Here is a 16,305-nt window from a genome sequence, read left to right as displayed (position 1 = left end):
CAGTAAAAAATAACAGAAAATTATAGCGGTAAAACAACTTCCTGAGATTACTACTTGACTGTTATTTTAATACGCTTGTACCGATATCAGAAGTATCTCGTTAACTAACAGTGAGAATTTGAATAAAATTTCATAGTTTGCTCGAGCAAAGCTTTACGCGGCATGTTTGACATTTATACCAAGTATTATATACTGCATTATATTTCCTGTAACCCTTCACGAAAACAATGTTCTTAAGCGAATGTATTTTCTAACAACGTACACATGAGTAGCTGCTACAATCTTACGTGCAATATATTTCTAGCAAGATAAAAACAAGGGATGAGAGTACTGCTCCTTATGTTCGCGCTTGCAGAAAATTCACACGCTCATAACACTATTTTTGTGAAGGATTACAAGAAATAGAATACGATATACGTAACTTAGTATAAATGTTAAGTATACTGCATAAAGCTTTGTAGCAGAAACAAAACCTAATACAAATTCTCACTATCACTTACTAGATATTTCTGATACGGGTACAAGGGTATGAAAGTAACATTAGACAAGTGGGAACCTCAGCAAATTGTTCCAGACCTGCTATAATACGAAGTATTTTGCTGTACATAGTCATCATAAGACGTATTTCCAACAAGTAGAAACTGAATAGAAGGAAGTGAAAACTTTTCTCAGCGGATTTTATTTATTAAAAACTGTTCAGATAAATATCACATTCAATTACAAGGGTTTACAATAGGCATAAAGATGATAATGTTGTTTAGAGTAATTTTATATTTCAAAGCGCATCGGAGATATGAAAAAGAATCTTAAAGCTTGTTATATTGCTCAAAATGATGTATTGGTAAAACCTTTTTTTTAAAATTGATTTATTTCGTTTTTATGCCATTACAACAATATTTTTTGGTAGGTGTAATTACAAGATATCCGAGTTAGATTATTCTACGCAGTTTTGCTAAATTCATCAGTGTTTAACGTTTCTCCGCAATAACTTCAAATATCAAATTGCTATAAAGGGCATTATGAGTTTTACATCTATTGGAAACCATCTATGCGATTCGATGAGCTACTTATCTGAAACACTCAAACTCTTCAATTCTCTGTAACTTTGTCTCTATTCATTGAAAATCTGTCATATTATTATCATCATAAGATTAGACACTTAAGATACTGTGGATGTGTATTGCCCCATCCGTCTCACTCGTGTTATTACTGGTGTATACGCCATCAAAATTTGGACTTTTGTGATACTGCAGCGTCCTAAATGACATTGAAAGTTTTCATTTAACATATGGATTTCAAATGCATAATAATCTGACGCTGTGCCATTTGAATATATATATATAATGTTGGAGTAGGAACGCTGTTAACCTTGTGATATTGCGGAGTATATCAACAATGCGCCTCTGCCGATATTTGCATGGCAAAAAATCTTAGTGTTTTTTATGTCTTAGTTTAAGAAGATTACAGGAGGGGTTTCAATATAAGTCGTTTACCGTGTATGTGTAACATACTTCCGAAACAACAAAACAAGCGCTAAAAGACAACGAATAATTTATCTAATAAAATAAATACTTTAAGTTATTACAAAGCAATGACTTTACGAAACTATCCAATTACGATAGTTCTAGGAAACTAGGGATATGCAGGATTTCAAATGAATACGAAAAAAAGTTGCAAGGAATTCAAACTTTGAATTTTTCAAAAGCCTTCAAAAGCCAAAAAACCTTTGATAAGTACCTCATCCAATTGCATAGATTGTATTCAACAGATGAAATCACGATGTCGTTACAACAATTTGAGATCTCAAACTGTCCTGAGGATATTGTAAATAAAACTGTTAAAAAAGAGTCTGCAACAAGCCTTAAGACTATTAATTTGGAGAACTTATTGTAGTTACACCTACAAAAAAGTATTGCTGTAATGTCATAAAAACAAAGGAAACAAAAAGCTGTTTTAAAAAGTTCCCACAAACACGCCCTTATAAGCAATATATCAAATTTTACTATTCTTTTATATCTCCCGAACGGTCTGAGATATCAAATCGCTGTAAACAGCATTATGATGTTTATGTCTATTGAAAATCATTGTGTAATTTGAAGGGATAACTATCGAAACACTCTTCGAAATATACAGTAGAACCCTCAATTTTTTTTTCAATGTTTGTGATATTGTACCATCCTTAGTGTGCGACAATGCACAAGTGTGATACTGTAAATTTTCGTTTTATATGTAGATTTGAAATATGTAATAATATGACGTAGTGCCATTTGAAAAACTAGAGCTTGATGTTAGGTTTGCAACACTGTTAACTTTGTGGTATCACAGAGTATGCCAAACAATGTCACCCTGCCGATGTTTGCATGTTACAAAATTTCAGCATTTTTGTTCAATTGTTTAACAGTTACAAGGGCACAGTAACAAAAGTAACTGGTCCACTTTATATATTCAAGTGAGCACTTAAGCTAACTAAACCTAAGCTAGCTAACTTCTTATATAGATACTTATCAATTTAATGGGAACTCGTCAGATGTCTAGGTTGGCAATGGTCAGGGCATAATCCGTACTACGTGAGAAGCAGTAGAACGACAGTGTGTAATGAACTAAGCACACGGTGCTAGTGTAAAATGGACTACCTCTGGTTTTCAAAGAAGACAAACTGTTAGCGTAGTTATATGATGCAGGCAGGCAAAAAGTGGTAAAGGTCCTCAATGTATCGCGATGGACAGTGTCCAAGGTGATGATGGAGAACAAAACCATATCGATGAAGAACCCAAAAGACGGCCTACCAACGCCTGACAGGTGCTTTGAAGATAAAAGTCGGTGAAGCAATTCATGCAGACTGGCGTTTCATATTAGAAATTTTACAATCATTTTGTCCTGAAATGTCAAGGTTTCTTTTTAGCGAAATCGTTACAATACTCTTTCAGTACAAGAAAGTTTGTGCGAAACAGACCCGCCGACTCCTGACTGAGAAGTACAAAACCCACTGTATGGGGCCTGCCGTAACACTCCTCGCTCATTATCACCGGACAGTAATAAATTTCTCGACCAGATTGTAACAAAATCATAGGGCAAGGATGGCTTAATCAACGCCTGAAAATAAGACGTCAGTCATTGGATTGTCACCATACTAGATCGCCTCTCAGATCAGAAAAAGAGGAGAAAAATCAGCATGAGAATGGTTGTGGAAACCATTTTAGGGATAGCAAAGGCGTGTTTGCTCATTGATTCTCTGACACATCTTCTGAGGCTCTGTCGTCTTATACAAACGGTGCGGCACATTGTATACTGGCATTGTTTCGCTTGACAATAACACTCATGTCTACACAGGTGGTGCAGCTCGGGATCTGCTGCAACGTTCTGGTTGGAATGTATTTAACCATCCCAATCCAGATGTGGCATCCAATGAATTACCACTTGCTCCCGAAGATTTTCTTTTCACGGAACATTTTCCTACTGCTGATGAAGTCAAAGACTCTGTTACTACAGGGCTGAGTAAATTCGCGACAACAGAGTACAATTAACAATATATAAAAACTGGTACCATGCTATCATAGCTGTTTGAATGTATATGGTGGATATATCGAAAAGTAAAATAAGTTATGTAGTTTCTGTATCTCACATCATTTGTCTGTTTCACACCAAAATGTTCTTTTTCTGAATGACTCTTGCATATGGAGGATGATGGATTTCCACATAGACTGTGCTCATTCACCCATGACAGTCTGCCCTTCAATCACCGGTTGTAATCTATTTGACGACTAGTATTCTTGACAATTGTGCAACAGCGCACTTTTCACTAGATAAAACTTCTTTGCAGGTGTACAAAGGATAATTTATTTCACTTCAGTTTGGATGCTTTCCAGAGACCGAAAACAACGCATATCTTACAAAAAGGAAGGTGGTATTTTAGAAGGTAGTCCAAAGATATAGTAGTCGATTGGGCTTGCATCGGGATTTTTCACCGATATGTCTGCAACGGGAACAGCACGAATTCCAGTTCTAGCGTCCAGCCATATGCAGAACACAAGCGATAATTTGGTTGCGTGACTGGACGCGTTGTTTTGATTAATTCTGTCCGCTTAATGTTCAATCAATATAGTGTGGAAATTCCATTGTTGCAAGTAGCAGTCAAAACATTTTCCTAACAACAAATCGTATTACTAGATTTTTTGTTGGGAGGGGGTAATGCGACATAACTTTAATTTTCCTCTGTAACAAAGCCAATAATACTTTTTGCAATCTTATCTTGAGGTACCAGTGCTGAGTTTCTGAAATCTGTTATTTATTTTACTATTATTATACACAATTCCTAATACAATAATTTTGGGAATACGTGAACAAATCTAGATTTAGATAATGAATATTATTAGTAATATGTTCTTGTTGACTATCTACCACTTTCGTACATTATTTTGTGGCGATTCAAAAGATCTGATGATATTTTCAATCAGTATTTAAATTGGTTTGAAGTACTGACAAAAAGAGAACACATACGAATTCAAGGATCTATTAAAAAACACACAAACATTATTATTTTGCTGGAAGTATAACATCGATCTAGACATTTTCACCAATTTTTCATAATTTTTAAATGATGTTTTGAGAAGTAAAGTTACGCCAACTTCGGAACAAGCCAACGCGACTCACAAACGTCATAGAGGTAAGCTTCAAGATCTCAGCAAAGTGACGGTGATATAGTCAGCATCATACTCTGGCCAATGGTAGAACGATAACAAATTCCGCCTCAACCGAACTCAAGCCATCAGGTTTAGACGCATTATCGACTACGCTACTACGGCTCAATCTTACGAGGAACTAAAGACCTATCGAATGCCCGCAGAATATAATATAATTCCTAGCATTGGGTACTTGAGCTCGGAATATACTTCTGCTGCAAGCACAGTTTTACTCTTTTGCTCAATACCTGTTAAAGTCGCAAGCCCCTACTACGAATACTGTCCTCTATTTTTATCTATTAGCCGATACATTTTTCTTAACTTCAATAATAATTGACAAAAATGCCGAACTCAAGACTTAATATTTTTTCAATGCAGAATGAAGTTCAATAAATTATATAATAGTAAAAATAGAGGACAGCGTTCCTTGGTAATAATAATAAAGAGAAAAAAAACTTACCTGTTGCATACGTTTCCGATTCCTGAGTGTCTGTTCCACTACCGTAGGTTTGAAGTGGATCTGAAATATGGAAAACAATCATTCAGTAATATATACAAATTAGTATATTATTGATACATTTTAAACGTGGAAATCATAAAGAAGCTTTTAAATTTACATGATCTTTTCGCTCTCTGTTGCTGTGAATTTTGTGAAGATTTTATCATCAATTGGATATGGGGCTGTGCAAACTTAACTCCATCTCTCCCACTTCCAGCACACAAATGAATTTCGATACTTCTGGGATTATTCTGGGAGAATTTCAAAGGTCACATTATAGCTACAGAACAATGCTATTGAGATTTGTTTAGTAATCTTGTAGCTCCCTAGTTACAACCACTTGGACACTTTGCGATACTTTTATCTGTCAGCAAAACAACGCGTATCCCCATATCGCTGAAGTAATCCAGCGTGGTTTACTCGGTATATTTTCTATATTAGACTGTAAAACATTCAGATCTAAGCCCTCCTGAGGTCATGTGGGACGGCGCTTAACCGCCAGTTGGGTTTCCCCAGCGACCACAGGTCATGTGGCAGCTGTGTAACGTGAAAATCTACGGAGCTGCCGTCGAGTTATGTGGTGGCGATAAATCTTTCTTCATGATTACCGGAGTCAGTAAGTTACATGGTTACTAGTGAGATGATCCACCAAGCTCAGAAGTGGACAGAGGGGTCTGGAGGGTTCTCCCTCGCTTCAAGAGCCCGAAGTGGACAACAGCGTTGCCCGCAAACGTTCACCTAGCTCTTCACAATCCATCAGGAAAACCCAGTTGAAAAGCACTCGATTTAGCTGTGAGAGATTGAACCAGGTATAGAATTGAAGCCCGAGCGCCAAGACTCCAGCCCAAGGAACTAAGCTAAGCTTAGATCCCGAAGGATGTCGCACCAATACATGTGGGTAGCAGTGACGTACAGTCAAAGACTTCTCCAAGTAGGTACGTATTGATAAAATATACATAAATATTGATGGCAGTTAGTATGAAGCTCATTTCGGCAGATGGGAACAGTTGTTTGCTACTTTTAGAAGAATTTGTATCATATGGGGGGGGGGGGGGATCCTGCAGAAGAAAAGGAAATAAGACTTCTCACTTTATTGTTAATAACATTCATGTTCTAGGAAGACGTCGAATTGAACACTGAGTTGTTGGTCGGTAGATTCCATAGTTTTTGCCATTTCAATCGCTTTTTGTAGTGACAAACCCTCAATGGTTAGATATTGACAATTTAGTGGTTTCATTTGAAATCCAGGAAACTGGTTCATCCCTGATGTTGTCCTTTAAATTGGACGAATATGAGGGCTGCTGGGGTAACTTCTGCAATAAATATGAAAAAAGATCTATGAAATTTTGGAAATGGCTTTACTGTTTTTTCAAAGTATTCATCTGGAAGACTGATACAATTTTGTATACGCTCAAGCCAATTTGAAAACATATTTTCCACTATAAAGACGCTACGCTAGAAACCGCTGTTCGGAGTGCGTGTATAGCTGCTTCAGGCGACACAAATTGTTCACCACTTATCTTTTCTGTGTGTGGAAATAAAAACAAATCAGTAAGTGATAAATCAGGTGGGTACAAAGTAAGTCATTAATTCGACATCTTTAATGGAGAAAAAAATCAGCAGTTTGGTATACAACGTGGGAACTTCGGTTATTATGAATTATGCGACGACTTGGGTTTGTTTTAAGCAATTCGTTGATGATTTCTGGCAAATAAATCGCGTACACCATTCAGCATTTACAGTTATTCTATCTTCTAAAGCTATGGTTGCCCAATGGCTGGGATAACTGAAGAAACAATCAATTATTTGCTTGGCAGCACTCCTCAAACGAACAACTTTGATGGTTTCGGCTCACTTTGAAACACCCAAACAGAGAATTGCTATTTAGTTCCGGATTTGTATGAATAAATCCAAGATTTGTTCCTTGTAACGACGTAGTACATTAAAGTTGACTTACCTCGTTTGAAGAGCATTTCTTTATACCACTTAACACGTTTTCTGTTTTGTTTCGATGAAGTTGTGTGGGATCCAACGGATTAAAAGTTTCCGTACGTTCAACTGACCACGAAAAATCGCACATATTGCTTTCTTGTCAAAGTGCACTATTTCTGACCATTCTTGGACACTAATCGAATACCAATCTGAGACTAGCATTTTAATCCGTACTATGTGATGGTAGGATCTTATTAATGCAAGTTTAACCAAAATATCTATTTTTTTTTTAGATTGAAGTTAATGACTCATGAATTTTTGTACTTAATTTAATCATTTCATGTTGTTCAGTAGATTTGAGGACGTGAATCCATTTCCATTTAACATTCATTACTCATAATTTTTAATTCAGAATTATATATATATATATATATATATATATATATATATACAGTGGCGGATCCAGGATATGATCAAGGGAGGGGCTAAACCATAATTTGCCGTTTTATCCAGTGTAAAGCTGAATTGAAGCCCATTTTATCCAGTGTAAACCTGAGCGTCAAGGGGGGGGCTATAGCCCCGTAGCCCCCCCCTTAGATCCGCCCTTGTATATATATATATATATATATATATATATATATATATATATATATATATCGTGGTGATACATATTATGGCATTTTTACCGTAATTGAAACATTTCCATTTCTACAGAGCGTTCAAAAAGTCTCTATACACCTGAACTGTTACATATTCAAAGCAACGAGAAAATTATTTTACTCAAAATTTATTATATTTTATGGCATAAAAGCACTATGTACAGGGCGTAGCATATACACACACATTTTCACAGCAAATGTTGGAAATGTCCCCCATGAGCCTCCAAACAGGCTTGCACACGTTTCTTCTTGTTCTCAAATACTCCCACAAGTTGTTCATGTGGAATGCTATGAGCAAAATCTCGAATAGCTGTTTCGAGTTCTTGTAGCGTGTGGGAGTACCCTTTATAAACAGAATTCTCTGCATAACCCCAGAAATAAAAATCCGGAGGAGACAAGTCAGAAGACCGAGGTGGCCACAATCTCTCTGAAATTATTCGATCTCCAAAAACCTCTTGCAGTAATTTCATGGATTGGCGAGCTGTATGTGCTGTAGCGCCATCTTGTTGTATCCAAGCATTACGAATTTCGTCTTCCGTTAGTTCTTCCACGAACTGGTGAATAATTTCACACTAACGAGTTGAATCTATTGTTTGAAAAATATGGGCCGACTATTCTTCTTCTGGATATTGCAATCCACACCCCTACCTTCTGGTCATGCAGAGGAACTTCATGTATGACATGTGAGTTTTCTGCACACCACAAACGTGAGTTCCGGGCATTGACGTAACCTGATAAATGGAACCAGGCCTCATCAGTATTAAAAAACATTATCCAAAACATCGTCAGACTTGTTCATAACAAACCGTGTAAACCATTCACAATACTGCACTCGTTTTACACTGTCGGGAGGAAGTAACTGCTGCACCGCTCTCACCTTATACGGGATAAGACGCAGTTTCTTACGAACCGCCTTTTGTGCCGTACCAACACTTATTGCTTCTTCCTGGGCAAGTTTTCGAAGTGGTTTATGGGGGATACGTTGCATTGCATCCGATATGTGTAGCATTTTTTCTTCATCGAGCACTGACGGTCTACCACTTCGATCATAGTCCATTACCGTTCCAATGTCTCTAAATTTATCGATCAGTGACCTTACAGTGTGACGATTCGGAACAGGTGTATCCGGAAACCTAGCTGCACACTTATCTTTGACTGTCTGTCTGTACTCACCTTGTTCACGGAACACACGTTCAACCAGGAATATTCGTTGTTCCAAAGTTAACACCATTGTTTCAGAGACCGCTAACTAGATGCAACAATCACTTCAACGTCACTTTGCCGACTGGAATCTAAGAAAGGAACTTCACGCAAGGCGATAATATGGCAGTGTTGCAAACCTTCGCATAAAATTTTATTTCATAAGACTTTGAATGCGAATTTGACTTGCCACGATTCAGGTGTATAGAGACTTTTTGAACGTTCTGTATAACGGGCTGAAAAGTTTGAAATGAATTTTTGAACACAGTACTTATCTCAAGTTGGATTTTTATTTTATCGCTTCGATTAAATTGCATATCGTACGGAGGAGGGTGGGTTTAAAATTTATGCTAAAAATAGAGGGTATCAAGAAAATATCAAGTTAGGAAATGTATGCCAAAAATACATACTCACGAACCTTTCACATTCGGAAGATGAAACTTTGTACATAAACCCTATCTCAGAAATAAGTGGGGACGTGCCCCAGAGTTTTAAAGGTTTGGGAGAGGAAGTTGAGGCAATTCCTTTAATATTTTTCTCAATATATTAAAATAATATCGCCGTTCTTTCTTATCATCATGAAAAAAAAAGCTGACCCGTTTGAAATGAATTTTTGAATGTGTCATCTAACTTGTGTAGTTTTTACCGTCATTTTTATTAGAATGCATCTCCTAAGGGGTAAGGAGTTAAAAAAGTTAAGAGTCAATCGTGAAATTGAGTATCTCACGATCTATTATGTTAGGAAAATAGAACTCGATATATAAACTCCTCATTGAAAATAAGTTGACATGTGCGCCAAAAGCCGTTGAACCAATTAAAATTAATTTTTAAACATAGTTAGCACTTGGGTTGACCTGGCTGTGGAAAATTTTTCGCAAACAAGAACGACTGCACCATTTGGAATGAATTTTTGAAGATAAGTAACACTTGGGTCGAGCTGGGGTTTTATTATTTCATTTTGATTCAAATATGCATCCCAAGCGGATGAAAAAGTGAGTTCAAATACAGGGTGGCCCAAAAGTAGGTATACAATCCCGTACTGATCAGCTCACATTATTTTATATCATTTCTAATTGTTATCAAACGGTTTATTTATTATTTGTTCTTAACGTCTTTTTACTTATAACTTAAGCCCGAAACAGTCGAAGCAAATAAATCCATAAACTAGAATGTTATACTTGATTAATGCACGGGTGTATACCTACTTTTAGGCCACCCTACATGTCTATCAAATATTTGCCATAAACCTATTCTTTCCATGCTAAGAACGGAAATTTCAGCTAGTTTTAATAAATAGAAAGGAAATGGAAGAGTATTATAAGAAAAGCCATTCCTAATTTGAAAACTGTACTACTAAAATATCTTATATATTGTTCAATTCTCTTCGTCATCTGAGCGAAGTTTAATATTCATGTAAAATTCATGTGATATGTATCTTGAGTAATTTTATAATTTTAACGCAAAAGACACATGTACTAATGATGAGAAAGTTATGACGAAAAGGGTACATCTATCTATCTATCTATCTATCTATCTATCTATCTATCTATCTATATATATATATATATATATAACTGTATTCAATATACTTCCAGTAGGTACACTCATGTCCAAAATTACTGTCGCATATCTATAATTGTCTTCTTGTAAGATTATAATTTGATAATGATTTTGCAGGGTGCTTTTAATACTGATACTATGTGTATAATCGGAAAATGTATATTTGTGGTAAATTTCATAGGAAAAGAATTATAAATACGAAAATTATGAGTAAAATAAAATGTTGCTAAATGGACAAGAAAGTTTTATTTTCGTTTTATTGTTCTTATTTACTGCTCTTTTAAGATGAAATTTACCATACATGTCTTTGCCGGTTATACACATATTAACATTATAAGAATTACCAGGCGAATTCGTTATCAAATTATATTCCCAGAACAACATATTTATAGACATGCGACAATAATTTTGGACATGAGTGTAGAATGAAACACTAAAAAGGCAATATACTCTCTGTGTAGCGCAATGAAAAGTTTTTGCAGTTTGCAAAATGTAACATACACTGCATATTTTACTTCGGTTCTTTTAATTTTTATTAAGATGCTTACAAATTAAAAAAAGATCATAACATAAATTATCTTCTTTCGTTCAATCATTGTGAACTGAATTTGCAAAATCACGGTGACTGTGCACGCACTTTGATGTTGGGTGAACAATATTGTACTGCTACTGAGTAACTGCCACGTATGAGAAACGCCTCGCAGAAAACACATGAATATCGGGAAATTCCTCATTTCGCTTTCATTCTAACATCGCTTAATAAAGAAACCTGAAATCTCGTAGTAAGCTAAAGCTGCTCGTACGTTTTAGATGAGGAAGATCCAGCCAACAAGTCTTGCAGCTGTTCATAAACTTCTCCAACTACACTAAGAAATGTTAGCGGCGTCAAATCGCTCAATATACGACTGTATACATCCTTCAACTATAATGAATAGTTGAAAAACACTGAGGATGAGCCATGTTGAGAGGTAAGACTTTTGTCAATCTACCAATATCATTTAAAAAGAATGTTACTATGTTACCAGAGACCAGAACAGGATACCGGTAGGTTCGTTCTATGAACGCTCCACAATGAACGCTATACACCCCGATGGCGGAACTTTCTTTGTCTTTGTGCGATGAGCTTTCGTAAGCCATAAATATTCTGCAGGAATTCCAAAATAAAACAATCAAGATGATACTATCATGTTTTTATTACAGCCTTACATGAAGCATGGTAAACAGTTTTCAGTGATATCTCTAGTTCGAGTTACAACCTGTGAAGTCACATGTTTTGGAAAAGTTTTGCTAAAAGAAGCAGATTTAAAATATTTTTGATACAATACATCGTATTTTGTAAGGATAGCAGCTTTAAGGAGTTTTCTGTTTTTAATATATATATATATATATATCCTGATGGGAGTCCATTTAGGATAATGTATGTAAGCTGGTCTGTTGTTCCAATATCATCACTAAGTCCATCTTTTGCTGCTGTCCTTTTCTCCATCACATTAGTAACCACTGAACCCCAGCTTTCACATATGGCCTCAGACAATGGTATAATCAAATAAAACATCATTAGCTTTACTGCAACAGAGTATTTGTCTCGAAGATCTCCGGACTCAGTTCCAGGAGAAGAAAAACTTGTGATTGTTAAAAATACGCTTTACGCGACGTAAAAAACAGTTCAAACTATATTTGAGCGAGTCGTCCGTGCATTTAAGACATCTACACATAGCAGGTATGTTTTTATACTTTTCTGTTGGCTATTTTTTTCCCCTCTGGCAATTTTTCTGCACAGGCGCGGGAAATTTTCTGCGATTACATCGCAGATCGCGGCATGTTCTGGTATGGGTCTATACACTATGGGAAACAATCTACTAACATGTACATATTATTCGAAACAGATATACGTTGATTTCTAATTATTATTTTTGATATATTATTATAGAAATCTATGGTGTTATATCAATTTTGGAAGCACTTTTAATAAGCTTTAAAATTATATCTAAACCAAAGTTCTAGATCCTTCAGGTCAGCCGGAAATGCCAATCGAACAAATGTCACTCACATAAATTTGGTTAACTTTGAAGTCTGCAATTTAGAAACCAGTCCACGTATCAACCTAAAATATCAGAGTATGTCATTTTCCGGTGGAACTAAATATTGTAGAAAATTTTGTCAAAATTTGAAAAGGTAAGGTAGAATTTGTTTGAAAATTGAATTGATTTGATATGGAAATGATTCGTGCGTGAAAACTACGGGTTGTGGGAGAGGAGTAGGGAATCGCCAATATGTCGTATCCTATCGCTTGTATATTTCTTTTTAAATACATTCCTGCCTCCTCTTCTCAATGTTGCAGTCCGTTACATGCTACAAATAACAAACCTGAATAAAATCTTTTTATTTTCTTTCGTAGCGTACTAGGAAGGAGGAACTTAACGTAAGAAGTTCTATTGGAATCAACGACTCCCATATATGATAAAATGCACTGAAGACAGTATGCGAGCAAATTGGTACTTTTCATATTTGATGGGAGAGGCGTTCTGAATATGAATGTGCAGTCATCGCCTGCTCTAATTTAAACGCATATACTCGTAAGACATACTAATAAATACCGTGTAGAACAAAACGCCTTTTATTTCTGAAAATTAGGAAGTAAGATATTTCAATTTAACGGTAGTAATAATTTCAATCTCAACTCTCCGAAGTTGTATAAATCGTTTCGAGTAAAGCCGCATTACACGTTTAAAGGATCCGCGCCTCTTACAGTTTCATTCCAAGTGAACTACAGATTTAATTAAAATGCTGTAACTATCATACGATAGTAATTCATACCACATTCTCTTTGTAACCAAATATTCTTTCAAATGTATAGGTGGGAAAACCGCAAGCCTCATTTTTAGGAAAATTCAAAGGAGTTTCCGAGAAACATTGTGACTCTCCGCCCCTACCGTGTTTAGCATAGTAACAAGGGACATTTAAAACAAAGCCTGCATATTGATAATTAATTGTACAATTCGAGAGCAATATTATGACCAGAAATTAAATCTTACATAAAATGACATGTCTTTTTCGTCAAAATGGCGGATGTAATTTTTCTTCACGCTCTTGCACATGCAATGTCCAATTTAACGATGAAATGTCCACTAACAGTCACATGATGAAATGGAACTTCTACACCATTAGAAGCTATATATAATTTTCTACCATAGTGTTAGTTGGTTGGCAAGAAATCTGGTGAATATGATGAATGCGCAAGTGTTTCGTAGTGCAAAGCGTAGCTTTTGCAATGATATTCTTGTCATTCATAGCTAAGCATTGTAAAACCCAGGCAATGAACGAAGCGGCCTGTATACATCACAGAAGAAGGGAGAAAATATATACAAGTGACTAATGTTCGGTAACTAAATACTGGAAACAAAGTGTGAACATGAAATCAAAGCAAGTATAAGAATAGAAGAAAAAATATTTCAGAATTAAGAAAGAGAATGAATGGATAGAGTATTGTACTCTGTAGGGTAGGGATAAGAAATTGCCAACAGCGATTTAGAAAAAAAAAAAAAAGTGGCTAACGGTCTTCCAAATGTGTTAAAAAAAAGAATGGAGAAGTTAGATGGGTCGAAAAGAGACAAAGAAACTGGGCTACTCCATTTATTCAAAAGAAACTGTATTCCGAGGACGTGACAGAAGACCTAGTGGAAGAAAGGAAAAAAAAAAAAAAGCAATTTGTGACAGGTAGCCTCCGAATGAAGGCAGAATAATAATGACGATAATTTTGTGAAAATCACGATTATATATATATATATATATATATATATATATATATATATATATATATATATATATATGCAGTGAATCATTTATCCTGATACACCCTTTTAATTTGTAAACTGTGGACAAAACCGTTTAAATTTTGTCCCATGCAAATGTCGGCAGGGGGACATCGTTTGGTATATTCTGTGTTACCACAAAGTTAACAGTTTTGTCAACCCAACATGAAGTTGTATTTTTTCAAATGACATTAGGTCAGGTTATAACATATTTCAGAAATACTTACATGTAAAAGGAAAACATACAATACCACACTTGTCATGGGATACTGCAAACTAGGGACGCTACAGTATCACATTCACATTTTGGTGGCCTCTACAGTAGTAATAACTAAAATGAGAGAGACGGGCAATGTACACCTAAAATACTTTAGTGTCTAACACTATGATCATGATACGAGGGCAGGTCAAGAAAGACTTGGACTGATTTTTTTCCCGGCAGTTCTGTTAACGCTGGAGCTTCATAGTTTGGCATACAAGTAGGGTGGGTCTTGCTGTGCATATATATAAAATGTTGTTAAGGAATCATTGCATGTTTGGTAACCACGACTTTTTATTGCAGGTGATGTTCTGCGCCGCCTCTAGAAGTCGCCTGTAGAAGAAATGGAGTCATTACGAGATGAACAATTTGCAGCTATACGGTTCTGCTATCGCCTGGGGAAAAGTGCAACAGAAACTCTAGGAATGTTGAGAGCAGCCTACAAAGATGACGCTCTGCCACGAAGTACCGTGTTCTGGTGGTTCAAAGAGTTTAAAGAGGGCCGAATGACAATCACGAAAGCTGGTGGACCAGGTGTATCAGCGTCAGCTGTTACTGAGGTGAACATTAACACGGCAGCAGTCATTGTTAGAGAAGATCGCCGCATCAGTATCGACGATCTGACAGCCGCACTACGCATATCTCATGGCAGTGCCTTCAAAATTTTGCATGACCACCTCCACATGAGCCGAGTGTGTGCGCGATGGATTCCGCGACTCCTGACACCAGAGCAGAAGGCCGTTCGAGTGGAGACTTGCAGGGAGCTGTTGCAAAGGTTTGAGGATGGTGGAGACGCCTACCGCACCGTGCGACTTTTTTCTATTCCCTGCCGTAAAATCCAGACTGCGTGGACGCCGCTTCTCCGATAATTCCGAGGTTCTGAAGGCATCGGAGGCGGTTTTGAAGGACCTCTCAAAGAATGGCCTGCGACACGTGTTTGAGGACTGGAAGACTCGAATGAAAAAGTGCATTCAAATGGGCGGGGACTACTTTGAAAAGGATCATGTGCCTGTTGCTGAGTAATAATAAATTGCCTAGAAAAAAAATCAGTCCAAGTCTTTCTTGACTAGCCCTCGTATAAGGGATTTCGAATGTACAAGAACAAAGTTTCAAAAATATTTTCGTTAAACTGTTTAGTTAAGCGCCTCGTCCAACTGCGCAGATGGTTTTCAATAGATATGAAAATCACGATGCCGCATGCAGCAATTTCATATCTCGAACTGTTCTGGAGATATGATAAAAAATTAAAAGTTCGCAACACGCCTTAAAATTATTAACAGGAATTACATGTTATAGAAGCAAAGGAAATCAAAAAGTTTTAAAAAGTTATGCCATTTTAAGCAATATATTAAATTTTACCATTTCTTTATATCTCCCGAATGGTTTGAGTTATCTAATTGCTGTAGACAGTGATGATTTTTATGTCTACGCGATGATCTTTGGAATGCATGCACGTCCTTCTATGTGATATTTATCTAAACTTTTTTTTTTTTTAATAGTTCTTTGAAGACAGTCAAATTTTCAATCCCTTGTAACTTTCTTTTTACCTATTCGAAATACGTCAAATGATTACTGTAGTATTTGACGTTTTCGTATTTTGGATGTGCATTATCCTTTCCGTCTCACTTGCGTTATTACTGTTGTAGAGGTGACGTTTCTCTATTCAGCTGGTCCACCTCCATCTTCTGCATATCCTGGGAAACCA

The 16,305-nt window shown here is 36.3% G+C and overlaps 1 protein-coding gene across 5 annotated transcripts in view; it reads right to left on the bottom strand.

Annotated features, from left to right (window-relative positions):
* The window catches only part of ttk (zinc finger and BTB domain-containing protein ttk), a 155,788-nt gene that overhangs the window by 83,909 nt on the left and 55,574 nt on the right, over positions 1-16,305 (bottom strand). For all 5 annotated transcript variants that reach the window (XR_014132774.1, XM_081769437.1, XM_081769440.1 and 2 more), the window contains exon 4: positions 5,140-5,199. Coding sequence is in view for 4 of the 5 variants with exons in the window: in XM_081769437.1 (XP_081625563.1) it covers positions 5,140-5,199 (60 nt within the window). In the remaining variant the exon portion in view is untranslated. The remainder of the gene's footprint in view (positions 1-5,139; positions 5,200-16,305) is intronic.

Source organism: Thermobia domestica, chromosome 8 (assembly GCF_964235325.1).
Source record: "Thermobia domestica chromosome 8, izTheDome1.hap1.1, whole genome shotgun sequence".
In the NCBI taxonomy this organism is placed as follows: Eukaryota; Metazoa; Arthropoda; class Insecta; order Zygentoma; family Lepismatidae; genus Thermobia; species Thermobia domestica.
The sequence above is the reverse complement of the archived record's forward strand: the minus strand, read 5'-3'. Positions and strand labels throughout refer to the sequence as shown.